The 25,817-nt window shown below is 38.2% G+C and overlaps 1 protein-coding gene and 1 pseudogene across 1 annotated transcript; one reads left to right on the top strand and one right to left on the bottom strand.

Moving 5' to 3' along the window:
* Nucleotides 1-85: 85 nt before the first annotated feature.
* PP2D1 (protein phosphatase 2C like domain containing 1) lies at nucleotides 86-20,743 on the bottom strand. Its single transcript, XM_046002705.1, has 3 exons — nucleotides 20,715-20,743; nucleotides 12,982-14,045; nucleotides 86-913 (listed from the first exon to the last, which is right to left on the bottom strand). The coding sequence occupies exons 1-3, from the start codon at nucleotides 20,741-20,743 to the stop codon at nucleotides 114-116; spliced, it is 1,893 nt and encodes a 630-aa protein (XP_045858661.1). The 3' UTR covers nucleotides 86-113.
* On the top strand, nucleotides 17,043-17,170 carry LOC123941034 (annotated as a pseudogene).
* Nucleotides 20,744-25,817: the final 5,074 nt, after the last annotated feature.

Here is a 25,817-nt window from a genome sequence, read left to right on the forward strand (position 1 = left end):
GTTTTTCTCTTTTTTGGCATGAAACAGTGAACATACATAAATGGTATTATGTAACCTAAAATATGCTTTTATAGTTTCTTTAATACATTTTTGTACTCTGGATAATCGGAACTTTATCTTTTGTCAGTCAGAAACTGATACTCAATTCCCTTGAGAAGTATTACCATGACTGTAATGTTGTCTCTGGAGCCAGCCACTAAAGCAGCACTTACAAGTTCATGGCTAATATACTTGGCTGCACCTTCATAGAAACTTTCAGTGCGTAATTCTTTTTCACTTGAATTTTTGGACACATCATCTACACTTGTTGGTCCATCGATTTCTTTCTCACTGTAAAGATCATGATTACTCATTTCTGGTGGAAATGTTTGTTCATTTTTAGGGTTAGAACATGTTGAATCAAACAGATTTTCCTTTGAATTTATAGTTGATACACATTCTGTAGATTCAGGTTTATACTGAAACAATATACGGATATTACTTTCTGATACAGAATTGCTTGGTTCATAGATTAGGAAAGGCTCTTTGGATGGTAAAGATTGATTTTTTGTGTTAGAATAATAGGCTTCTTTATATACTTGAAATATTGTCATTGCCAGTGCAGTGACTTCCTTTGTATCCAGAACTTCCCAGAGTCCATTAGTAGCTAAGATAAGGAATTGGCATAAGTCATCAATAGGGACAGAGATAGTTTGAGGTGCTGGTATAACAGATTTTTTCAGTTTGAGATTTCCATGAAATCCAAGTCCTCGTGTGGTTTTTATTTGCCCTTCTAGGAGCCCATATGGTTCATTTGAACTGATCATTGCTCCATTCTGAAGTAGTCGTCGTCTTTCGTTTATGTTTCGCGTACTGTGTTCTTTGGTTATGCAAAAGCCTCTTCCATTTCTGCATAAGATTGCTTGTACATTACCTAGAAGATTATTAGAAAAAAATTGATCTTAGAAATTTTAACAGCCAATTGTATCAAAATATGCTGTTAATTTTATTCTGTGTTTCAGTGCATAAGTAGAAAGGCCATTTTAAAATATTTTTTATGTAATGTGAAATACTGATAATATTAAGTGACTTATGGTAATTAACATTTGAAACTGAGAGGCCAGTTTATCCCTCATTTTTAATTAACTTAGTGTTTAAAATACTGCACTTAATATTAAAATAACTAAAACTACAAATACAAAATAACAATTTTTTTATGAAACAGCTTCTGAATATTTTATAGAGCCAAGAGTTGAACTTTTTTATGACCAACATATATTCTATAGAGTAGACATTTTTAAAAATGTTTAAATAAATGCCTTTTTAATTAAAAACACAAGCATTGATTTTTTTTTTTTAAAGTGGAGTTTGATAGTTTTGTACCTGTTAAAACTTAAGCACATTATAGGTGTGGGCGATGAAGAAAATTATAATGCCAGTGTTAATGTCAGTCTTACTAGTTTCATGTTGTGTGGTTAAAAAGAAATTTAAGTCAGTTAGCCCTGTAAAGAAAAAAAATGTATTATTAATGTATTACATGGATAATAGCTAGCCAACATTAAACCCTTGGATTGAAAACTGAAGTCTTAAAAGTTGATTGTAGTTTATCATGGTTCAGATGAACTTGTGATGTGTGCTTCATTGAAATCATAAGAAAATCTAAACATAATATTCTGAACAGATTAAGGGATGGCTGTACTACTAAAACTTCCTTTGGTTTATTAAAAACAGATTTTTTAGTTTATTAAGAAAAAAATTTTCCCTAAGTTTTCAGGAACATGATTGTATATTCAAGCATAAGCAAGTTTTTCTTGATATGGAATCATTGTTTATAAGAGGGCATGTAAATTATTCTGAGATGGAGTTAATGGTGTTTGAATATTACAGTACCTTTGAGAATTAAAATCCCTGGGATCATGCAAAATTTACATTAGAATATCTGGTTTCAAGCATGGTACTCTACCTGGAATCTGAATTTTGTTGCTACAGGGGTTCAATTCTAATCCTGTTTTTGAGGTAAAGAAATTGAGATTTCAGAAGGCTAAAGTCTACCCAACTATAGTATGTTTGGACCTAAAGAGTTTAAGTTGATGAAGCATGAGTGTCAGGCATAGGCTGAGCCTGCTGGCTCATTTACATAATGGGAATTAGATAATGTATGTTTTTATTTTTTTTAAAAATTTTATTTGTCAAAAAAAAATTTATTTGTCAGAGCTCACAAGCAGGGGAAGCAGCAGGCAAGGGGAGAAACAGGCTCCCCACTGAGCAAGAAACCTGTTGTGGGACTCTAGCCCAGAACCCTGGGATAATGACCCCAGCTGAAGGCAGATGCTTAACCAACTGAGCCGGCATCCCTGGAAAATGTTTTTAAAACCAGAGAACTGTGTAAGTGATAGTCCTAAAAACTACATGACCTCTTTTACTTTTCTGTAGTTTGGTTATTATTTTGTATTAACTTGTCTTTTTTTTTTTTTTTTTTTTTTTTTTTTTTTTTTTTTTTTTTAAGATTTTATTTTTATTTATTTGACAGAGAGAGATCACAAGTAGGCAGAGAGGCAGGCAGAGAGAGAGGAGGAAGCAGGCTCCCCGCAGAGCAGAGAGCCCGATGCGGGGCTCGATCCCAGGACCCCGAGATCACGACCCGAGCCGAAGGCAGCGGCCCAATCCACTGAGCCACCCAGGCGCCCCTAACTTGTCTTTTCTACTGGTCATTTTACTTAAACTCTGCAAAAGATAAATTGGTAAAATAATTCTTGACTTTTGCTGAGTTCTAAATTATTACTGTACCAGCAAAACAGCATGGATTGGTAATGAACATGCCACCTGGGTAATCAGATGTTCTGTTAGGAGGACATATGATTCAATACCTCTTTTATTTTTTTTTAATATTTTATTTATTTGACAGAAATCACAGCTAGGCAGAGAGAGAGGAGAAAGCGGGCTCCCCGCGGAGCAGAGACCCTGATGTGGGGCTCGATCCCAGGACCCTGAGATCATGACCTGAGCCAAAGGCAGAGGCTTTAACCCACTGAGCCACCCAGGCGCCCCATCTTTTATTTTTTTTTAAAGATTTTATTTGTTTATTTGACAGAGATCACAAGTAGGCAGAGAGGCAGGCAGAGAGAGAGGAGGAAGCAGGCTCCCCGCTGAGCAGGGAGCCCGATGTGGGACTTGATCCCAGGACCCTGGGATCATGACCTGAGCCGAAGGCAGTGGCTTTAACACACTGAGCCACCCAGGTGCCCTCAAAACCTCTTTTAAATTAGAAAGTTTCTGTTATGTGTGTACATACACTAGAAATAATTGCAACCATAGCTCTGAAAACACGGGACATGATTTGGCACAATAGTTAAATCCACTGATTTCCTAAATGTTTTATTTGCATGTGTCAATTCAAAGACCACTCAGCAAAAGAAAAACTATTGTTCTTCTGTTGTATGATTTGAAAATAATTCAATACAATTATGCTGTTATAATGAAAAGTCGTAAACTGGTATTTTTATTTTAGTTGCATCTGCAGAAATTTGTAAGCATAGCCTTATGCACTATTTGCCTTTTTTTTTTTTTTTTTCTTTTCCCAATTGCTCATTAGACGTAGGAAATGTCATTTCGGCTTATTTTACTGTTGTGAACATCCCTTGGACCCAGTACGATAGAACTTCTTAGAAGAAGGGTCATTAAATCTTGGTTGCTCTTTTCACTCTACCATTTACTTGCTGTCTGGCTTTGAGTTAGTTGACAGTTTGTTCGTCCTGGTGTAAATGGAAACAGTGCCTTCTGAATAATTCACATCCTTTCCTATGTGAATGGTGAATGAAGAAAAACGTGAAGGAGAGGTGCTTACTATACTCAACTATTCACACATAGTCCAAGAAGTAGAGGGTAAATAAGATTCAAGCCTTGGAGGAGTACTGTTGGAACAAACAAGAGGGAAAGTTGTATGTGCAGAGTTACTTTTTTCTTGTTGCTTGAGCCCACGTTGCATATGCTATCAGCTGCAAGTGGAATTGTTGAGAGCAGTTGACTACATTAAACTGAAAGTTAAGATAGACTAATGAACAAAGAGTCCCGAAGAAGATTTAAATAACACTGTATGTCCAAGTGTCTGGGGAACTGAAAGGGGAAAGGAACAGTTGATGACAGTTTAAAGCCTGGCTTTTTTTTTTTTTGTAAAGTTGTCAAGAGCGAGCACAGGCAGACAGAGTGGCAGGCAGAGGCAGAGGCAGAGGCAGAGGCAGAGGGAGAAGCAGGCTCCCTGCTGAGGGACTCGATCCCAGTACACCGGGATCATGACTGGAGCGGAAAGCAGCCGCTTAAGCAACTAAGTCGCCCAGGCATCCCAAAGACTGGCTTTAAAGAAAGGTTCCTGTAACATCTCTGGAGGGAATGAGAATAGACAGTGAGCTGATCTGAAGACTCTTACACAAAAGTTTCTGTGAATCTGGGCATAAATACTTCAAATTCCTAGGCAAAGTTACCAGCTTCAGCAGTTTGGAGAGATTGTGCCCTTCAGAAAATGTTATCAGAACAAAAGTGGAATAGGATTACTGTAAGAGGGACATTAATTATATGGGGATTAGAAAAACTGCTTTGAGATGATACTCAACCCTTTTCAAGATGGTATGTGTAGTCAGGCAAAGTATTCCTTACACAGAGAACAATGATGTGACTGCCTCCTGCAATTAATTGCTGGGTTATCTTCAACTTGTGAAAATGAAGAGTACTCCTGTAAACTTCAGAGTGACCTTAGAATCATGAATTCTAGATCTGAATGGGCAAGATCAAGATTTTTTTTTCTTTCAAATAAAGCCACTCACTATTAAAGATAATAGGAAATTTTTAAGAAAACTGGAGGAAAATGGAAGAAAAATTATATGTGGTGGAAGAAAAAGAAACATATCCAGGATGTAGGAGTGCCCAGAAATAAAAGGTTAGCTTGGGGGGGGGGGGGGGGGTGCGCCTGGGTGGCTCAGTGGGTTAAAGCCTCTTCCTTTGGCTTGGGTCGTGATCCCAGGGCCCTGGGATCGAGTCCCACATCGGGCTCTTTGCTCAGCCAGGAGCCTGCTTCCCTTCCTCTCTCTCCGCCTGCCTCTGCCTACTTGTGATCTCTCTGTCACACAAATAAATAAAATCTTTAAAAAAAAAAAAAAAAGATCCCTTTGTTCATTTTGTAAGCTGTATGAGCATGAAACTCATTCACCATTGTACATCTAGAGCCTAACAATATAGGAGTTCATCACCAACAATAACCCAAAAAAAGAGAGGGAAGGTAAAGCTTATTTAAAAAGTCGGTGTTATTTAAGAATATGGTTTCTTGGGGCGCCTGGGTGGCTCAGTGGGTTAGGCCGCTGCCTTCGGCTCAGGTCATGATCCCAGGGTCCTGGGATCAAGCCCCGCATCGGGCTCTCTGCTCGGCAGGGAGCCTGCTTCTCTTCCTCTCTGCCTGCCTCTCTGTCTACTCGTGATCTCTCTCTCTGTCAAATAAATAAAATCTTAAAAAAAAAAAGAATATGGTTTCTTTCCTGCATAGAGTAAGGTGATTCTGGAATTGAATTATGTTTTAAAGATTTTATTTAATTTGTCAGAAAGAGAGAGAGCACAAGCAGGGGGAATGGCAGGCAGAGGGAGAAGCAGGCTTCCTGCTGAGCAAGGAGCCCAATGTGGGACTCTATCCCAGGACCTGAATTAGATTTTAAAGAAAAAATATGGGACCGGAAATAATTATCAGAAACTACTTTTGTTTTCTAGTGCCCTAGTTTTCTGTCCAATGAGCTCATTCTAGATCCAGAGACCAGTCATAGCTTTCCCAATACTTTTCTACTATTCACAATTCCTTGATTGCTGACCACCTCAAGCTCCTGTCTTTCTCCTCTCAAGGTTACCAAGTGATTGCTTTAATACAGCCTCGATGAAAGGATATGCATGTTTTAAATACATAAGAAGAATGAAGCTCACCAATTATGTAAGGTTGCATCACTAGTACTGATCACTAGTCTGAGCCTGGGTGGCTCAGACTCTTGGTTTCCATTCAGGTCATGATCTCAGGGTCATGAGATAGAGACCCACATCAGGCTCCACAATCAGCACAGATTATGCTTGAGATTCTCGCTTTCCCTCACCTTCCTCCAATGCCCCCTCCACCCACTCTCTTGTGATTGGCCTCTCTCTAAAATAAAATCTTAAATAAAATAAATAATATAAATAAAATATAAATAAAAATATAAAAAATAAATAATATAAATAAATAAAATAAAATCTTAAAAAAAAAAATGAGGGGCACCTGGGTGGCTCAGTCATTAAGCATCTGCCTTCGGCTCAGGTCATGACCCAGGGTCCTGGGGTCAAGCCCCGCATCAGGCTATCTGCTTGGCAGGAAACCTGCTTCCTCTCCCACCTGCCCTGCTTGTGTTCCTTCTCTCTCTGTGTCTCTCATTGTCAAGTAAATAAAAATAAAATATTTCTTTAAAACCCTAAATATGTACAAACTAGACAGATACTGAACAGATAAATCATTCACATACCAGTGCCCATTTACCATCCCAGAAATCCTAGGGCACCTGGGTGGCTCAGTGGGTTAAAGCCTCTGCTTGGGTCATGATCTCAGGGTCTTGGGATGGAGCCCCGTGTTGGGCTCTCTGCTCGGCGGGGAGCCTGCTTCCCCCTCTCCCTCTGCCTGCCTCTCTGCCTACTTGTGATCTCTCTCTGTCAAATAAATAAATAAAATCTTTAAAAAAAAAAGAATTATCTTAAGAAATCCGTTCTGCCTGTGCTCTATAAATGAAACAACAAAGCCTGGATGACAGTGCATGTATTCACTTTACTGAATATTTTAAGCCTACTATTGAGACCTACTGCTCAGGAAAAAAAAATCCAAAATATTACTGCTCATTGACAATGCAACTGGCCATCCAAGAGCTCTGGTGATGTACAATATTAATATTTTCATGCCTGCTAACACAACATCCATCCTGCAGCCCATGGGTCAGGGAGTCGAATTTTGACTTTCAAGTCATTAAATACTTCTTTGAAGTTATAGCTACCATAGATAATTATTCCTCTGATGGATCTGGGGAGAGTAAGTTCAAACTTTCTAGAAGCGATTCACCACTCTAAATGCCATTAAGAACATTAATGATTCATGGGCAGAGGTCAAAATATCAACATTAACAGGAGTTTGGAAGTTGATTCCAGCCTTCATGGATGTCTTGGAGGGGTTCGAGACCAGTGCCGTAAGTCACTGCAGATGTGGTAGAAATTCAAGACAACTAGAATCAGAAGTGGAGCCTGCAGCTGGGACTGTGTAACTGCAGTCTCATGATCAAACTAAATGGATGAGAAGTTGCTTCTTACAGATGAGCAGAGAAAGTGTTCTCTTGATATGGAATCTGATCTACTCCTGGTGAAGATGCTGTGAAGATCACTGAAATGATGACGAAGGATTTAGAATATCACACGAACTCAGTTGATAAAGCAGTGGCAGGGTTTGAGAGGATTGACTCTAATTCTGAAAGAAGTTCTACTGTGGGTAAAATATTAACAGTGTCACGTGCTACAGAGAAATCACTCATGAAAGGAAAACCAATGGATGTGGCAAAGTTTATTATATAATTTTAAGAAATTGCCATAGCTACCCAAAAGCTCAGCAACCATCGCCCCAGTCGGCCAGCAGTCATCAGCATCAAGGCAAGACCCTCCACCTGCCTAAAGGTAACAACTCACCATTGAGACCTCAGGTGATTATAAGCATTTTTTAGCAATAAAATACTTTTCGTTAGTGTGTGCACATTGCCTTTTTAGACATAATGTATTTCACGCAATAGACTAAAATTGATCATAACTTACAGGCACTGGGAAACAAAAAATTCATCCGACTTGTTTTATTGCAGTATTTGCTTTGTTGTGGTAGTCTGGAACCAAACTTACGATACCTCCTAGGTATGCTTGTATAAAGAGACAAGTTCATATATATATATACATTATACATATGAACAAAAAAGTCTGAGAGGGAAGAAATAAAATTATGCTGTTGTAAGGTTTTTATTCTATATGTAAAGTATATATCATTTGACAGTAGACTCTGAGAGGTTAGAGATGTACACTATAAACTTAAAAAATTGTATAACAAAGAGTTATAGCTATTAACCTAACAAATGAGATAGGAATAAAGAAATCAATTCAAAATAAGGTAGTACAAGAGATAATATACAACTGTATATCAACAAAGAAAAGAATAAAGTTGGACCTTTCCCCATGACATATACAGAATTAATTCAAAATGGATAATAGACTAGAATGTAAGAGATAAAACTATAAATCTCTTAGAACAAAATACTGATATAAGTTTCTGTGGCCTTGGTTTAAGCAATGATTTCATAGATGACATCAAAGCTACAAATATCAAAACAAAAAAGTTGATAAATTGGATTTCATCAAAAAGTGTTTTTGCTTCAGAAGATAATTATTAATTATCAGGATTAATAAATAATAATTAATTATAATTAATTAATTATTAATTATTAAAGTAATTCCTAACCATACAACCGGTAAGGGGCTTGTATTCAGAATATAAAAAAGAATCTTCCAACTCAATAGACAAGTAACCCAATTTAAAAATGGACAAAAGATTTAAGTAGATATTTCTCAAAGGAAGATATTCAAATGACTAATAAGCACGTAAAGAGATAGTCAACATCATGAGTCAACAGAAAAGTGCAAATCAATACCACTTCATACCTACTAAGGTGGCTAGAATCAGAAAAACAGCATTGGGATAATGTGTAAAAATTAAAACCCTCATAGGTTACTGGCAGGACAGTGAAATGATACAGCCTTTTGGAAAATAGTTTGGCAGTTCCTCAAATGGTTTAGTGTAGAATTACCTTAGGACCCAGAAATCCCACTCCTGGGTATATACCCAAGGGAATGAAAACATGTCCATCCAAAAACTTATGCACAATGTCCATGCCTGCATTCTTCATAATAGCCAAAAATCAGAAACAACTCAGATGTTTTCAACTGAATAAATGGATAAGGAACATACAGCATAATTATACAGTGAAATATTACCCAGCAACAAAAAGAAGTACTCAGCAGGTTACAACATGGATGAACCTTCAGAACATGCTAAGTGAAAGAAGACAGTCACAAAAGGACCCAAATTCTATGATTACATTTATTGGAAGTGCCCAGAATACGGAAATGTATAGAGACAGAATGTAGATTTGTGGCTGCTTGGACCTGGAGAAATGGCAGGTTAGAGAGCTGATTTCTAAAGGATACTGGATGTCTTTTTAAGCGGACAAAAATGTTCTAGAATTAACTATGGGGATGGTTGCACACATCTGGGACCGCACAATTTACATGGGCATGGGTGAATTGAGTGCGTTGTGAGTTACATCTTAATAAAGCTATTAAAAATAAAAACACTGGGGGAGACCAAGGGATCGGATAAGAATTCCTTATGTTTATAAGGAACTAGTGTGGTTAATTAGAAATGTAAAATGTATGGTTTATTTAATGTTAGGGGAAAAGTATAATTATGTATTCTGTATAAATATATTTGTTAGTGTTTTGATTCTATGAGGATTAATTGAAATAAAATAGAGCACCAAGAGAAATTATAAAATGAAATATAAATGGGAAGCCCTAAGAATAAAAAAGTCAAGAATGTCCGTTTGGAAATATTTTTTCCCACATGCATGAATTCAACATTTATTCAGTGACTTCATTACTGCACTCATGTTTCATTATATAGTGAGGTTTTTGTTTTGTTTATTTAATTCCTGAGTTGGGATGACCCTGGTATTTTTACAAATTTAAATAAATTTGTACAGTAAATACAGAAAAATACAGAAAAGATAAATTCCTATGCTATAATTATAGGTCTTCTTATATAAAATACAACACATGCTCTTGATAAATTTCTGTGAAAATTTACTTTTTGTAACCGATTTAAATCATTTTCTTTCAGGAACAATCATGACCTCCTTTTCACAAATTGGAACTTTTCCCTACACATTTGTTTCTATTAAAATAAAGGATGCCTAAATGAAAACAGTTTAACACAATTATGTAAGCCTGAAAATTAGATCCAACAAATATCTGACCTGGAGATTAGAACCAGCCAAACAGCGGTGATCCTGGAAGTAGTGAATCATAAGAAATTAGACATTTAATGATAGTGTCTATTCACTGTCTCATAATTCTTCCTTCAATTTTACAAGAACCCTGATGTATAATGACATTTTCTTTTTTTTAAGATTTTATTTATTTGACAGAGAGAGACACACAAAGAGAGGGAACACAAGCAGGAGGAGTGGGAGAGGGAGAAGCAGGCTCCCTGATGAGCAGGCACCTGACGTGGGGCTTGATCCCCGGACCTTGGGATCATGACCTGAGCTGAGGGCAGACGCTTAACGACTAAGCCACCCAGGCGCTCCTACAATGACATTTTCTAAGGGAGGTCCCACGTCCAAGAATATGGGTCAGTTCCCAGAGTGGTGTAAAATCTGAAAACTGTGCCTGAAGTAGACCTGCTCTGAAGCCATCTGGAACATCAGCATAAATTCTGAGAAATGACAAAATTCTGAGGAAACTGTCATTGGACTTGGCTTCTTTTTATTGCTTAATCTGGAGTACTCATCTTGGGCTCAGAACCATTCTTGATCAGAAACAGGCTTACATCCAGGGACCTGGACATTGTGGTAGTCTTTGTAATTATCTGGTTTTGGTTCGGAACCATCTCAGACACGTCCCACTTGCTGAGGGCCAGCCTCCTCCGGGTGTGGAAGCAATTCCCTTCAGATGCAGCATGACATAGGGGGCTTGATTTCCAGATCCAATACCTACCACCTCTGAGACCTTGAACAAATTATCTCACCTCTCTGAGCTTCCAATTTCTCATCTGGAAAAGTGGGGTAACAACACTTAGATACAAGGTGGGGAGGTGGGAGATAGAACAGATGTTTAAGGGTCCAAACTTGCAGCAAGTAGTAAATTCTGGAGATCTAAAGCACAGTATAGGGAATATTGAGAATACTGTGTTATAATCACCAAACTTGCTGAGATGAGAATTTAATTGTTTCAACCACCAAAAAGAAATTATAATTATGTAACATGATAGAAGTGCTTATTATCACCCAAATGGCTATCATATTACAATATATAAATGTATCATATAAATATACTTTAAACTTGTACCATGTTATACGTCAAATGCATTTAAAAAAAAAACAATATTTAGAAGATATGAAGATATCTTTAGACACCAGCGTTCTCATAAGACTAAATGAAAACTTGGGCTATATTCCCTATTCAATAAGTGGACACTACTATTAATAATAACTCTAGGGCAGGGGCATCTGAGTGGCTCAGTTCGTTGAGCATCTGCCTTTGGCTGAGGTCATGATCTCAGGATCCTGGAATCCAGCCCTGTCTCCGGCTCTGTGCTCAGCAGGGAGTCCTCTTCTCTCTCTCCCTCTCTCTCTGTGTTCTCTCTCGCTTACTCTCAAATAAATAAAAAAGTCTTTAAAAAAATAATAACAACTCTAGAGATGCTTGGATGGCTCATTCAGTTCCACGTTTACCTTCAGCTCAGGTCATGATCACAGGGTTCTGGAATCAAGTCCCATATTGGGCTCCTTGTTCAGTGGGAAACCTGCTTCTGCCTCTGTCTGCCACTCCCCCTGCTTGTGCTCTCTCTCACAAATAAATAAAATCTTTAAAAATAAAATAAAATAATAAATAAACTGTCCTTGTTTATCAAGCACCTGGGTGGCTAAGTCAGTTAAGCATCTGCCTTCGGTTTAGGTCATGATCCCAGAGTCTGGGGACTGGGTCCCACATCAGGCTCCCTGCTCAGCTGGGAGTCTGCTTCTCCCTCTGTCCTTCTCCCTACACATGCTCTCTCTTGCTCTCTCAAATAAATAAATAAAATCTTTTTAAAAATAATAATAATAACTCTATCAGGGGCACCTTACTGGCTCAGTCAGTAGACCATGAGATTTCTTGATCTCAGGGTCGTGAGTTTGAGCCCCACAGTGGGGGTAGGGTTTACTTAATAATAATAATAATTCTGTTGATGAGAGGGGTAGTGGAAACCTGACTAAGCATCTCATGGAGCTCAGCTTAACTTTGCTAAAAATATTTTACATACGGGCTTTCCATTTTGGCAACCTCCTAAGGTAGAACTTTAGCCCTAAAAGGATTGCTTCTTGAAATACAATTTTAAAAACACAGCCAAATGTTTGGAGAAGAGAATATATGCTTATAAGCTTGAGGCACAAACTGTTTTCTCTAAAATTAAATTGATACTACTTTGCCCAGTGAGCACAAGTGACCTATTCCAAATGTGTTATCTGAATAACGGACCAGTTTAAACAACCAGACTTGTAACAATCCTCAAAAAACGTTCCATTCTCCTGAAAAAGGGAAGTATGGGAAATGTTTTAGGTTTCATTTAGGTCTAAGCAAATGTCATATGTTTGCTTTGCCTTTATCTACAGCTATATTTGTACCCCATTTAGAAAATTTAAAATTTCAGTCAAATTATTACATATATGTTCCTTCTTGGGGAAAAAAATTACGGTTATTTTTGTGCCTGCAATCTGCATCTAAACTGTGGTTCTTGGACGCCTGGGTGGCTCAATGGGTTAAAGCCTCTGCCTTTGGCTCAGGTCATGATCCCAGGGTCTTGGGATGGAGTCCCGCATTGGGCTCTGCGCTCAATGGGGAGCCTGCTTCCTCCTCTCTCTCTCTCGCTCTCTCTCTGCCTGCCTCTCTGCCTACTTGTGATCTCTCTCTCCATGTCAAATAAATAAATAAAATCTTAAAAAAAAATAAAATAAATTGTGGTTCTTGATCATTCCTTAGTCAATGGAATTTCAAGGCATTAATAAGTCACTAAATCATAGGTCACTAAATAGCTCCAGAAGCAAGAGGAGTTTTGCTGCCAGGGATAAAAAATAACTGTAAGGTGTAACGTGCACTACTCTATGTACATACCAGTGTTTGCAATATGGAGTACTCCAGACATTATCTGCGGCATCATCTGGGAAGGGAAACTCTTTGCCAAGTCATCAGTTTTCTTGATTTTCCAATTCTTCTCAGTATAGGGTTTTTTAATATTGCCTTCCAATATACAAGTAACTGCAGAACAGCCACTCCATCGAACCCTGGACACTTCATTCCTTCCGAGACGTAAAAGCCTGTCCATTCTCCAAAACGCTTTTGCAAAGGCTTTGTGTATGTTCTCATGCTCACATTTCACCTTTTTTCTCTCTTTCTTTATGGAGGAAAAAAGTTCTTCTATAGCTATGTATTCTTCCCTAAATACCGTGTGAAAGGATTTGATTACATTTTGCTCTTCAGGAGTCATTTGGTAGGAAGGATCAAATCTGGAAAGTTGATGGAGAAGTAAAACTGGGAGTTCCATTGAAGTCAAGCCTGCTGCTGAGGCGCCATGATGTCCATCAAACAAACCAAAAAAACACACATCGGGTTTATTGCCAAAGTTATTCACCACAGTGAATTTATCATTCATGTCAGCTTTCCATGCAGAATTTCTGTCTTCACAAATGGCTACACCTTTAATCAATACATGACAGACTGCTTGAGAACATACGGAACTCCTGTGAACGTTATCAATAATCTTATAGTATGCTGGTATTTGTTTCTTCCAAAGTAGCTCAAAAGCATTATTAATGTTCTGTAGGATTTTTTCAGTGAATATAGAAAATGACAATAGTTTAGTGATTATGAACTGTCTCTGAATGGAAATCAGGGGAAGCGCTGGTTTCTTTGTACTCATCCATTGAAACCCCAGGGTGGCCAGAGCCACATGCTGCTTTTTATGGAGGAAAACATCAGGTAAATCAATTTCATGCTTGCATATGGAACACGGACATGTGAGCAGTTGATCATGCTGCTCTTCATGGTCTTCAGAGTCTCCTGATGGTCTGTTCTTTTTCTTCCTTCTAGAATACCTTCTTCTCAATGAAAGTGAGATGTCACTTTCTGATTCAAATGTTGATTTTCCCTCATTCCATTCCCTTGATTTCCAAAACACTCTGCAAACAGGACAAGAGATATTTACATGCCAGGAATAACACATTGAAAGCTTTTTTATTTTTTAGGTTTATTTATGTATCATAGAATTGGAGAGAGTGAGCACCTGGCAGGGGCAGAGGGAGATAGTCTTCAAGCAGATTCCCCACTGAGCACAGAGCCCAACTCTGGGCTTGATCTCTTGATCCATGAGATCATGATCTGAGCCCTGACCCCAAGTGGACAGTCAGGCACTTAACCCACTGAGCCACCCATGTGCCCCAACACATTAAAAGTCCTTGCAAGCAGACCCTTGTCTTTGCAATATGTTTTAGGTTCTCAAAACTCTATGTCACCCTACTATTGAATATTCTGATGCATCTTTCTATCATTCCTTTAAAAAAAATGCACAAAAAGTACTCAAAAATTGGTGATTGAACTTTGTATGCCTGAATAAAATTAGGCAAAGTCTCTACGAAGTCAACTAGAAATCTAAGAACAAATACTCAGAGAAATCAGCACAAGATTGTATCCCAGGCATGTGAAGGTTTATGCTTGAAAACTAGGTATTTGATTTAAAATTTCAGCATAATTATTTTTGTACTCCATTTTATCTTGCTGAAAATACTTTTTTTTTTTTTTCCTACTTAAAAGGTTCACAGGAAAATGAATAGGAGGGGTGCTTGGGTAGCTCAATCGGTTAAGCATCCAACTTTTCCAGCTTTGGTCATGATCTCAGGATGGTGGGGTTGAGCCCTGCATGAGGCTCTGCACACAGTGCCCTGTCTGCTTGCGATTCTCTCCCTCTGTCTGCCTCTCGGCCCCTTCCCCTGCTGGTGTACTCTCTCTAAAATAAATAAAATCTTTATTTTTTTAAAAGAGTTTATTTATTTGACAAACAAAGAGCACAAATAGGCAGAGAGGCAGGCAGAGAGAGAGGGGGAAACAGGATCCCTGCTGAGCAGAGAACCCGATGGAGGCTCTACCCCAGGACCCTGAGATCATGATCTGAACTGAAGGCAGAGGCTTAACACACAGAGCCACCCAGGCGCCCCTAGTTAGTAGCTTTAAATGTTTATGACATGTGACATGTTAACTTCAACTCAACTTCATGTAAGTTATATTTAACTTCAACTCAATTCACAGAAGTTGTATTTGATCTTAGTACATTGAATGTGTTAGATACGCCTACAACAAGAATGTCTGAGGCCCAGAGGGACTTGGATTATTCCAAGCATAGTAACAGGTATTCAAGAATGCTGATAGTTGTTAAAATAAGAAATGAATACATTTAGTCCTGATGACAAAATAGTATCTCTGAGCATAAAAGTAATGCATAATCATTTTTAAGTTCAAGACAGAAAGACACAAACTAGAAATGAAAGAGCTTTCACCTTTTTTCTCCAGTCTCACCCCCACCTCCCAGATCCCAGTCTCGGTTAGTAGCCTGTTATCTATTTTCTGAAATATGTATATATAAGATATACTATAATATATTAATAATATATGTGTCACCAAACTGTGGAAATAACCTAGATGCCCTTCAACAGACGAATGGATAAGGAAGATGTGGTCCATATACACGATGGAGTATTATGCCTCCATCAGAAAGGATGAATACCCAACTTCTGTAGCAACATGGACGGGACTGGAAGAGATTATGCTGAGTGAAATAAGTCAAGCAGAGAGACTCAAGTATCATATGGTCTCACTTATTTGTGGAGCATAACAAAGAACATGGAGGACATGGGGAGATGGAGAGGAGAAGGGAGTTGAGGGAAATTGGAAGGGGAGATGAGCCATGAGAGACTATGGACTATGAAAAACAACCAGAGGGTTTTGAAGGGGTGGGGGTGGGAGGTTGGGGAACCAGGTGGTGGGTAATAGGGAGGGCACGTACTGCATGGAGCACTGGGTGTGGTGCAAAAGCAGTGAATACTGTTACGCTGAAAAGAAACTAAAAAAAAAAAGATATTCTATAATATATTAATAAATATGTGTCATTTTATATAAATAATATTATCATATATCAATAATATATTATATATTTTCTTTATTATATAAGTATGATAATTATATCACTAATATAATGTGTTATTATATTAAATATAATAATTAAATATATAATACATTAATAGTATTAACATAACTTACATAAATATACTTACATATAAAATATGTAAGTCATCTTTTCTGAAATGTAAGTTTTGTAGGCCATCCTAAAATCTGCCATTATTACTCAATACTAAGTCATGGTCTCATACTGAAAGCTTGAATATGGACAGATAAAACAATATACTATGAACAATGTAGAGTTTGGATTTTAAAAAAAGAACTGTTTTAAAAAAAAAAAGTCTGTCGTCACTTAGAAATTATATGGCCTTAGCCAAGTTATTAAGCTTCTCTGAACATCTGCTTTCTTATCTGTAAATGAACAGGATTATTTATAGCGTCAAATGAGATAAATGGTGAAGCAATTGGCAATAGGGGACGCTCAAAAACTGCCTGCCCTTTCTACACTAAGCAAAAAGGGACACTTAGGACTGAACCAAATTAAAACATAACACATGACATGAAGACATGAAATTGTAATGCTTAGGGGAAACTATATTCTATATAAAACTAATTTTAAAAAAATCAATAAGTCAATGGGAATTTTTTTTTAAGTGATCTTTACACCCAATATGGGATTTGAACTTACAACCCTGAGATCAAGAGTTGCTTTACTGACTGAGCCAGCCAGGTGCCCTGGGTGAGGATTTTTTTAATAGCAGTGCCTGAATCTGAGTGTTTCAGAATTGTGTTATATGTATTTATTAATATGTTGTGGTAAACTGTATATATCATTGTCTCACTAAAATGATTACTCACTTTAACAAATAATAATAAACTGGACCCATAAAACAGAACATAATTTAGGGGCACCTGACTGGCTCAGTTGGAGGAGCCTGGGACTCTTGATCTTGGAGTCTTGAGTTCAAGCCCCACGTTGGGTGTAGAGATTAAATAAATAAAGACTTAGCTTTGCGCAGTGGTAGTATCATAGCCAATGAGGTTTATCCGAGACGCAATTATTGCTAATTGAAATAAATAAGGACTTAAAAAAATGGAACACAATTCTGAGAAACTTATGTAAATTAAAAATGAATGCATAAGTAAAGCAATACAATAGCTACAGAAAATAGGCAAGATTTTTTTCCCAGTAGAATTTTCACTCTATATGCTATGCAAAGTCTTATATCTAGGGATGAAAATTTTCTATGATAAATGATAAATAAGATGGTGTACCATGTAATTGGCAACAGGCTCTAGCAACCTTCATACATGGTTTACATATGGCAATATGATTTAAAATTAAATAAGCAAAGCTCTGAAAAGTTTAAAATGTTTTGCTGTTTTCCTCATTTGTATTTAATTCCCTGAAAGGCACAACTGTACTGAATATAGCTACTCATTTCTATTGTAAAAATTTATTTACAAATTTTTTTTTAAGATTTTATTTATTTATTTGACAGAGAGAGGGATCACAAGTAGGCAGAGAGGCAGGAAGAGAGAGGAGGAAGCAGGCTCCCCGCTGAGCAGAGAGCCAGTTGTGGGGCTCGATCCCAGGACCCTGGGATGAGGGCCTGAGCCGAAGGCAGTGGCTTAAACCACTGAGCCACCCAGGCACCCTATTTACAAATTTCTACCTCATAAATGCTTCTGAAAATATTAGCATATTAGTAAGCCTTCCTGGCTTTGCCTCAACAACAAATTTTTGTGTGTTTTCTTTAAACAGAAAAAATGAAAACTACACAAAAATAGAAGAGTATAATGAGCCCCCATATGCCCACCACCAGCTTCAACCATTATCAGTATTTTTCCATTCTTGTTTCAACTTTGTCTTATTTCATTCTGTTATCTTTATGGGACTATTTAAAAGCAAAAACCAAAATTATATCAATTTCACTGATAAACACTTCAGTCTCAAAAACAAGTTTGATCAGCCTCCATTCACTTCTTTTTTTTTTTTAAGATTTTATTTATTTATTTGACAGACAGAGATCACAAGTAGGCAGAGAGGCAGGCAGAGAGAGAGAGAGAGAGGAGAAAGCAGACTCCTTGCCGAGCAGAGAGCCCGCCGTGGGGCTCGATTCCAGGACCCTGAGATCATGACCTGAGCCGAAGGCAGAGGCTTAACCCACTGAGCCACCCGGCCCCTCCTCCATTCACTTCTTCAACACCTACAATGGGCCACCTACGGTGAGCACAAGTTGCTAAAGACACACAGACAGGTAAGGCTTGAAGCTTCAAGGGGAGGAGTCTGCAGAGCCATTCATGTGCTCATGCAAAGAATTAAACAGGTCAGATGAAGTCCAGGACAGTGCCCAACCAGGGGCCTAACCCCTCATCTAGCTATAAGTGGCATCACGACACCTGAGAAGCTGAACCAGAAAAACTCATAGTGGAGAGAGATCAACAGGGGGTCCAAGGCAAATTCAAGGGGATGACCAGTTAGCAGGAGGAAGGAGGAAGAGGACCCAGGGAAGGAACTGGACAGGCAAGCAGAGAAGTATGGGGAGAAATGAATACTGGCAAAGCTATTGAGCTCTTTTGGCTAAATGTATTACAAATATTTTTATTTGCTATGATTTGGTAATATTCCTGTAAAGGCTGCAGTTTTCCTGAGGCTTGATGAACTGTTGGGACAACCCTACTACTGTCATTTGACTAAAGAGTCAATCCTTTACACCAGAAGTTTATTTTCTTGTATATGGGGAATAGGCATAATATAGTTCTCTCTCACATGAAGCTATGCTTAGAGTGTAATGTGTATTTCATTCAGTCAATAAATACTTGAGTGTCTGCAATATGCTAAGTACTGTTTTATTTGCTGGGGATACAACAGTGAACAAAACAGGCATGGTCTCTGATGAAGCTTATATTCTGATACAAAAGCAATACATAAAGGAAACAGGTATACGTGTAATACCAGATGGGGGTAAGTACTAACATGAAAAACAGAGGGGCACCTGGGTGGCTCAGTTGGGTTAAGCCTCTGCCTTTGACTCAGGTCAAGATCTCAGGGTCCTGGGATCAAGGCCTGCATTAGGCTCTCCGCTCAGCGGGGAGCCTGCTTCCCCCCCCCCCCCCGCTGCCCCGCCTTCCTCTCTGTCTACTTGTGATCTCTCTCTCTGTCAAATAAATAAATAAAAATCTTAAAAAAAGAAAGAAAGAAAGAAAAACAAAGTGGAATAAGAGTATAGAGAGGGATGGAAGCTCTCTTTTGTATAAGGTAGTCAGAAGAATATATCATTTCCTCATGTACTTAGTCTAACAGGAAGCCAAGATTTCATTTGATAACTAAGAAAGTGGAGGAAAAAGAACACTGCAGATAAAATTGTTTATTGACTTACAGATGGCAACAGACACATGAAAAGATGCTCAACGTTAGGGAATGCAAATCAAAACCACAATGAGATAGCTATCACCTCGCACCTGTCAGAATGGCTAAAATCAAAAACACAAGAAACAGCAGGTGTTGGCGAGGATGTGGAGAAACAGGAACCCTTGTTCCTGTCAGTGGGAATGCAAACTGGTGTGGCCACTGTGGAAAACACTATGGAGGACATTATTTACAATGGCCAAATTACGAAAGCAGCCCAAATGTCCATTGATAGAGAAGTGAATAAAGAAGTAATATCCATAGATAGATATAGATATTACTTATAAGTACTGTATACTTATAGATATTACTTATATTACTTATAACCATATATGGATATTACATACATATATATGTATATAAAACTTTGGATGTTGGGATATTACTCAGCCATAGAAAATGAAATCTTGCCATTTGTATGAACATAGATGGATCTGGAGAGTATAATGATAAGTGAAGTGAGTCAGAGAAAGGTAAATACCACATGATTTCATTCATATGTGGAATTTAACAAAACAAATGAACAAAGGAAAAAAAGAAACAAACCAAAAAACAGACTCTTAAGTATGGAGAATAAATCGACAGTTACCTGAGGGGCAGTGAGGGAAACAGGTGGGACCTTTCACAGAGTCCCACCTCCTAGACTCACCATGGGATCCCATTTGTCTGTCTGTGGCCCTGATCATTTACATTGGGGTCTGATTTACTGATTTAGGGAATCTGCCCAATAGTTTTCAGTCCTCTGCCCGGGAGGGTTATCAAGTGTATTCAGCCTGAGCGACCCCTGAGTGTTCCGGTTTCTCACAATTGTGTTTTCTTTGTCATCAAACTTGGATACAAACAAGCAAAAAAAGGGGGGGGATTAAGAGCACATTTATTATGATGAGCTCTGAGTAATATACAGAACTGCTGAATCACTGGGGGCGCCTGGTGCAGTCAGTTAATCTTCTGACTCTTGATTTCAGTTCAGGTCATGATGTCAGGGTCGGGAGGTCAGGCCCCGGGGTCAGGCTCTGTGTTCATTGTGGAGTCTGCTGGAGATTCTCTCTGACTCTTCCTCTGCCCTCCCCCTGCTCATGTTCTCTCTCTCTCTCTCTCAAATAAATAAATCTTTACCAAAAAAAAAAACAAAACAAAACAAAACAAACTGTTGAATCACTATATTGTACACCTGAAATGAATGTAATACTGTATGTTAATTACACTTGAGTTTTTTAAAAAAATGTTCATTGACTACATTTGTCATCCAATAGAAATGAAAATTTACCTGAAAGCACTATTAATTTCCTTGCTCATTTGGAATTGTTACCTCCCTTGGCCTTCTCTTTACCACCTTTCCCCAATCTCTGTTCCTCCAACTTGGATAGTACTGGTGATGGTTGTGATGGTGGTCGTGGTGGGGTTGTCCCACAGATGGGATGGGAGACCGCTCCACGTGGAATGTTCACGACATCACCTGGAACCTCGGTCAGAACTCTCTTTATGATTCTGAAGGACTATGAAGGAGGAAGGGAAACACTGTATTCAGTAACAAACCTGTGCTTGAAATTTCAGAAAGAAGAATCATTAATGAATGAATATACTCTTATGTCTGCATACTAGGATTAAAAAATAAGAGGAGGGCCTATCCGGTTGGGTTTTTTTCTTATAAGTATGGCACTTTCAAAATACTGATTCCAGAAGGCTACACTTAATGTATACACCATGTCTCTTCTCAGTCGGTGGAGGTAAGGTATCTCAGGCCATTCCTCCAGGAGGCTGCCTCCTACCTGCCCTGTAGGGTCTGCTCACTCCATCTCGCTGCCCTCAGTCATTACCTGACTCATAGACCTTGTTTGCACTGTCTTTTTGTTTCTTGAGATTATCTTCACTCCCGGCCAATACCTTTAGTTCCTAGGCTTATAATCCAAAACTGCATTCCACCCTCTCACCCCAGGATGGATTCAAACTAAAGTTCTAGAGCAATTTGTTTGCATATTGAAGAAATTTAGACAAGACAACCGCTTACTAGACATTTCCATGGGGATGTATTACAGTCAACTCAAAGTTAACATGTCCAAGATGGAACTCACTACATTTCCTCCAGAATCTCCTAGCATTGCCTTGATTAAGCTGGAAACTGTTTCACAGAATCCTCTTCCCTATGTGGTTCCAGGTTAGAGTTGGCCAAGAAAGGAATTTGGAGGCACCATATCTGAATGCCATCATGGTTCAGTGAGATGACCAGTAGATGCAGAGACGCCTGGCAGGCTCCAGCTTGTCCTGGCTCCCTCCACTTCGCCTCCAGCTCTTCCTCTTGATGTCTTTCCCTTTCCATCTCCTCCTCCCCCGTTTGTGCTCTCTCTCTCTCTCCCTCTCAAATGAATAAATAAATCTCTTAAAAAAATTATACTTGAACAATAAATACAGATTGATTAATTGATTGATCTGGGGCTCTAGACTGACTCAGTCTGTGGAACATGTGACTCCTGATCTCGAGGTTGAGTTTCAGCCCCACCTTGCGATAGAGACTACTTACAAATAAAATCTTTTAAAAAATCAATTTAAAAGAAAAAAGTCATAAAACTTGTACTTATTTCTTATTATAGTGGAAAATGTAAGCAGGTAAGTAGATTCTCAAGTGAAAATGTTCTTTTCTTCCTTCCTCAATCCATCATCCAAAGAGAGAACCCCTGGACAACAGGGATCTTTCCAACATGGGTCAAAAAACAATTTGATTGTATGTTATATATTCTCATGTTACAGAGACACTGTTCTATAATTTCCTTTTTTTCCCTTAGTAGTAGTATTGTTGACACTGTTTCATGTCAGTTCATATAGATTTACCTCATTCTTTTTTAATAGCAAAATAATATTCTATTGTATGATTGTACAAAAAGTTGTTTAATGTTTCCTCTATTGATGGTGAAAATCTGGTGAAAGCATTTGACTTTACAAACAATGCTGCAACAAGCAGTGTCTGGGTGGCTCCGTTGGCTAAGCATCTGTCCTTGGCTTGGGTCATGATCCCAGGGTTCTGGGATCAAGCCCAACAGCCGGGTCCTGCTCAGCAGGGAGTCTGCTTCTTCCCTGCCCACCCACCCCTCCTCCCTGCTCCCATGTTCTCTCTCTCAAATAAACAAATAAAGTCTTTAAAACACTAGACAAAACACAATGCTGCAACAAAAAAAAAAAAAATCCTGTACGTATACCCATTTGATAAACTCCTAGGAGTAAGAGTCCTCTATCAATGAATAAGTGCATTTTGCATTTTTCAAATTTATTTAACCGCCCTTTATTGAAGATACACTATGTATCAGACACTGTTTTTAGCCTGAGGATACCATTTGAAGAAAAGGAATTTCTTCCCACAAGGAACACATATTCCAAATTTTGCCAAATAGCCACCTATACATTTTATACCAATTTACACCATTTTTTGAGAGTTTCGTTTCCTCTACCCTGATTAATAATGGGCATAAAAAAGAAAAGTAGGAGTTTCATGGTATTTATTTTCATTTTAAATTAAGAGGAAGGTTGACACTTTTACATATATAGGGCACTAAACTTTCTCTCTCTGAAACTGATGATTAAGATACTTTCCTCCCTACTCTGTTGTTATCCTTTTTCTTAATTGATTAGAAACCTATCTTCTATTATAGTAAATTTTCACATATGTATTACTTTTCTGTGTTGTTTATTTTTTCTTAATAAAATGTAAAATTTTGGGGCACCTGGGTGGCTCAGTGGGTTAAAGCCTCCGCCTTCGGCTCGGGTCATGATCCCAGGGTCCTGGGATGGAGCCCCACGTCGGACCCTCTGCTCAGCAGGGTGCCTGCTTCCTCCTCTCTCTCTGCCTGCCTCTCTGACTAGTTGTGATCTCTATCTGTCAAATAAATAAATAAAATCTTTAAAAAAATGTAAAATTTTTCTGAAAACAATAAACCTACTTTTAAATATGTAAGTAGCCAACACACTACAGAAGAAGAACAAAGTTGGAGGACTGACTCTATCCAACATCAAGACTTACACGAAAGCTACAGTAACCAAGACAATGTGGTATTGGTGAAAGAACAAAGAGATCAACGGAACAGAGCAGAGAGCCCAGACATAAACCTACACAGATATAATCAACTGATCTTTAACAATGGACAAAAGGCAATTCAATGGAGAAAGCATAATCTTTTCAACAATGGTTCTGGAAAAACTGGACATCCTCATGCAAAAACAAAAAAACTAGACACAGGGGCACCTGGGTGGCTCAGTGGGTTAAGCCTCTGCCTTCGGCTCAGGTCATGATCCCAGGGTGCTGGGATTGAGCTCCACATTAGGCTCTCTGCTCAACGGGGAGCCTGCTTCCCCCTCTCTCTCTGCCTGCCGCTCTGCCTACTTGTGCTCTCTCTCTCTGTCAAATAACTAAATAAAATATATTTTTTTAAAATCTAGAGACAGACCTAACACTTTTCACAAAATTAACTCAAAATGTTTCAAACACCTAAATTTAAAACAGAAAACTACTCTCTCAAATAAATAAAATCTTTTAAAACAGAAAACTATAAAACTCCTAAAAGATTAACACAGGGGAAAATCTAGTAACCTTGGGTTTGGATGACTTTTTATATATGAAAAGCTCGATCCATGGGAGAAAAAATTGATAAGTTGAACTTCATTGAAATTAAAAGCTACTGGCAAAATACACTAACAGAATGGAAAGACAAATCACAATTTGGGAGAAAATATTTGTAAAACACATATTTGACAAATGTCTGGTATTCAAAAGATGGAAAGAACTCTTAAAACCCCACAATAAAACAAACAAACAACTGGATTTAAAAATGGGCATAAGATCTGAACAGACACTTCACCAAAGAGAATATACAGATGGCAAGTACAGATGGAAAATAAGATAAACATAAGAAATGATGCTTAATATTGTATGTCATTAGAGAATCACAAATGAAAACAACAAACTATCACTACGCACTTATTAGAATGGCTAAAGTCCAGAGCACCGATGACACCAAATGAAAAAGAAGATGATGAGCAGCAGGAACTCTCATCTCTTGCCAGTGGGAATTTAAAATGGGACAGTCACTTTGGAGCCCAGTTCAGCAGTTTCTTGCAAAACTAAACATATGTTTACGATTACTATATGATAGAGCACTTACACTCCAAGGTATTTACTCAAATGAGTTGAAAACTAACATCCACAGAAAACCAGCATGTGAATGTTTACAGCAACTTTATCCATAGTGGCCAAAACTTGGAAGCCACCAAGAAGTCTTTCAGTGGGAGAAGGGATAAGTAAACTGTGGTACATCCATACAATGGAATAGTAGTCAGTGATGCAAAGAAATGAGCTATCAGGCGAGGCAAAGACATGGATGAATCTTTAAGCATATCACTAAGGGAAAGAAGCCAATATAAAAAGGCCGCATATCCCCTGACTCTGGCTACATGACAGTCTAGGAAAGGCAAAACTATGGATCAATAGTTGCCTGGAACTGGGAAAATAAAGGGATGAATGGGTGGAGTACAGAGGCTTTTTAGAGCAGTAAAACTACTCTGAATGATAACGTAATGGTGGACACAAGTTATTATATATTTGCCAAAACTTATATAATGTACAGTACAAAGAATGAATTTAAATGAAAACTATGGGTTTAGTTCATAATGTATCAATATTGGCTCACCAGTTGTAACAAATGTATCACACTAATCCAAGATGTTAACAATATCAAGGGAAGAAGGGAGTTAGAGTGTATATGGGAAATCACTTTTTGCTCAAGTTTTCTGTAATCCTAAAAATACTCAAAAATAAGTTTACTAATTAAATAATGTATGTGTATAAGTAGAAACACTCTAGGAAAATATCTTTCTGTAAAGGTATCCAATAATTTTGTTTTCCTAATTCATGTCTAAAGCAAATGAAAAGGTTGTAGGAAATTAGAAGATAGACTTTCTTGGGAAGGTTAACCATACAAGACGATACTCCCTTTCCTATAAGATGGCTATATTAATTATTTCATTTTATATACTGAACACCTACAGGAGTAGGCACCAGACAAAAAGGTCAATGGCAGGTGTCTTTTCTTGAGAAGGTCAATATCATGAAGAAGACAGACACACAGGTGCAGTACTGGATAACAACAATGTCAGTGCAGGGACTATTTCTAATCATTTCATCACATTGCCTTACATCCATATGATGCTGAAACAGACACTATTTTTTTAAAGATTTTATTTATTTATTCGACAGACAGAGATCACAAGTAGGCAGAGAGGCAGGCAGAGAGAAAGAAAGGGAAGCAGGCTCCCTGCTGAGCAGAGAGATGGATGCAGGGCTCCATCCCAGGATCATGGGATCATGACCTGAGCCGAAGGCAGAGGC

The sequence above is a fragment of the Meles meles genome, chromosome 4 (genome assembly GCF_922984935.1).
Source record: "Meles meles chromosome 4, mMelMel3.1 paternal haplotype, whole genome shotgun sequence".
Classification (NCBI taxonomy): domain Eukaryota; kingdom Metazoa; phylum Chordata; class Mammalia; order Carnivora; family Mustelidae; genus Meles; species Meles meles.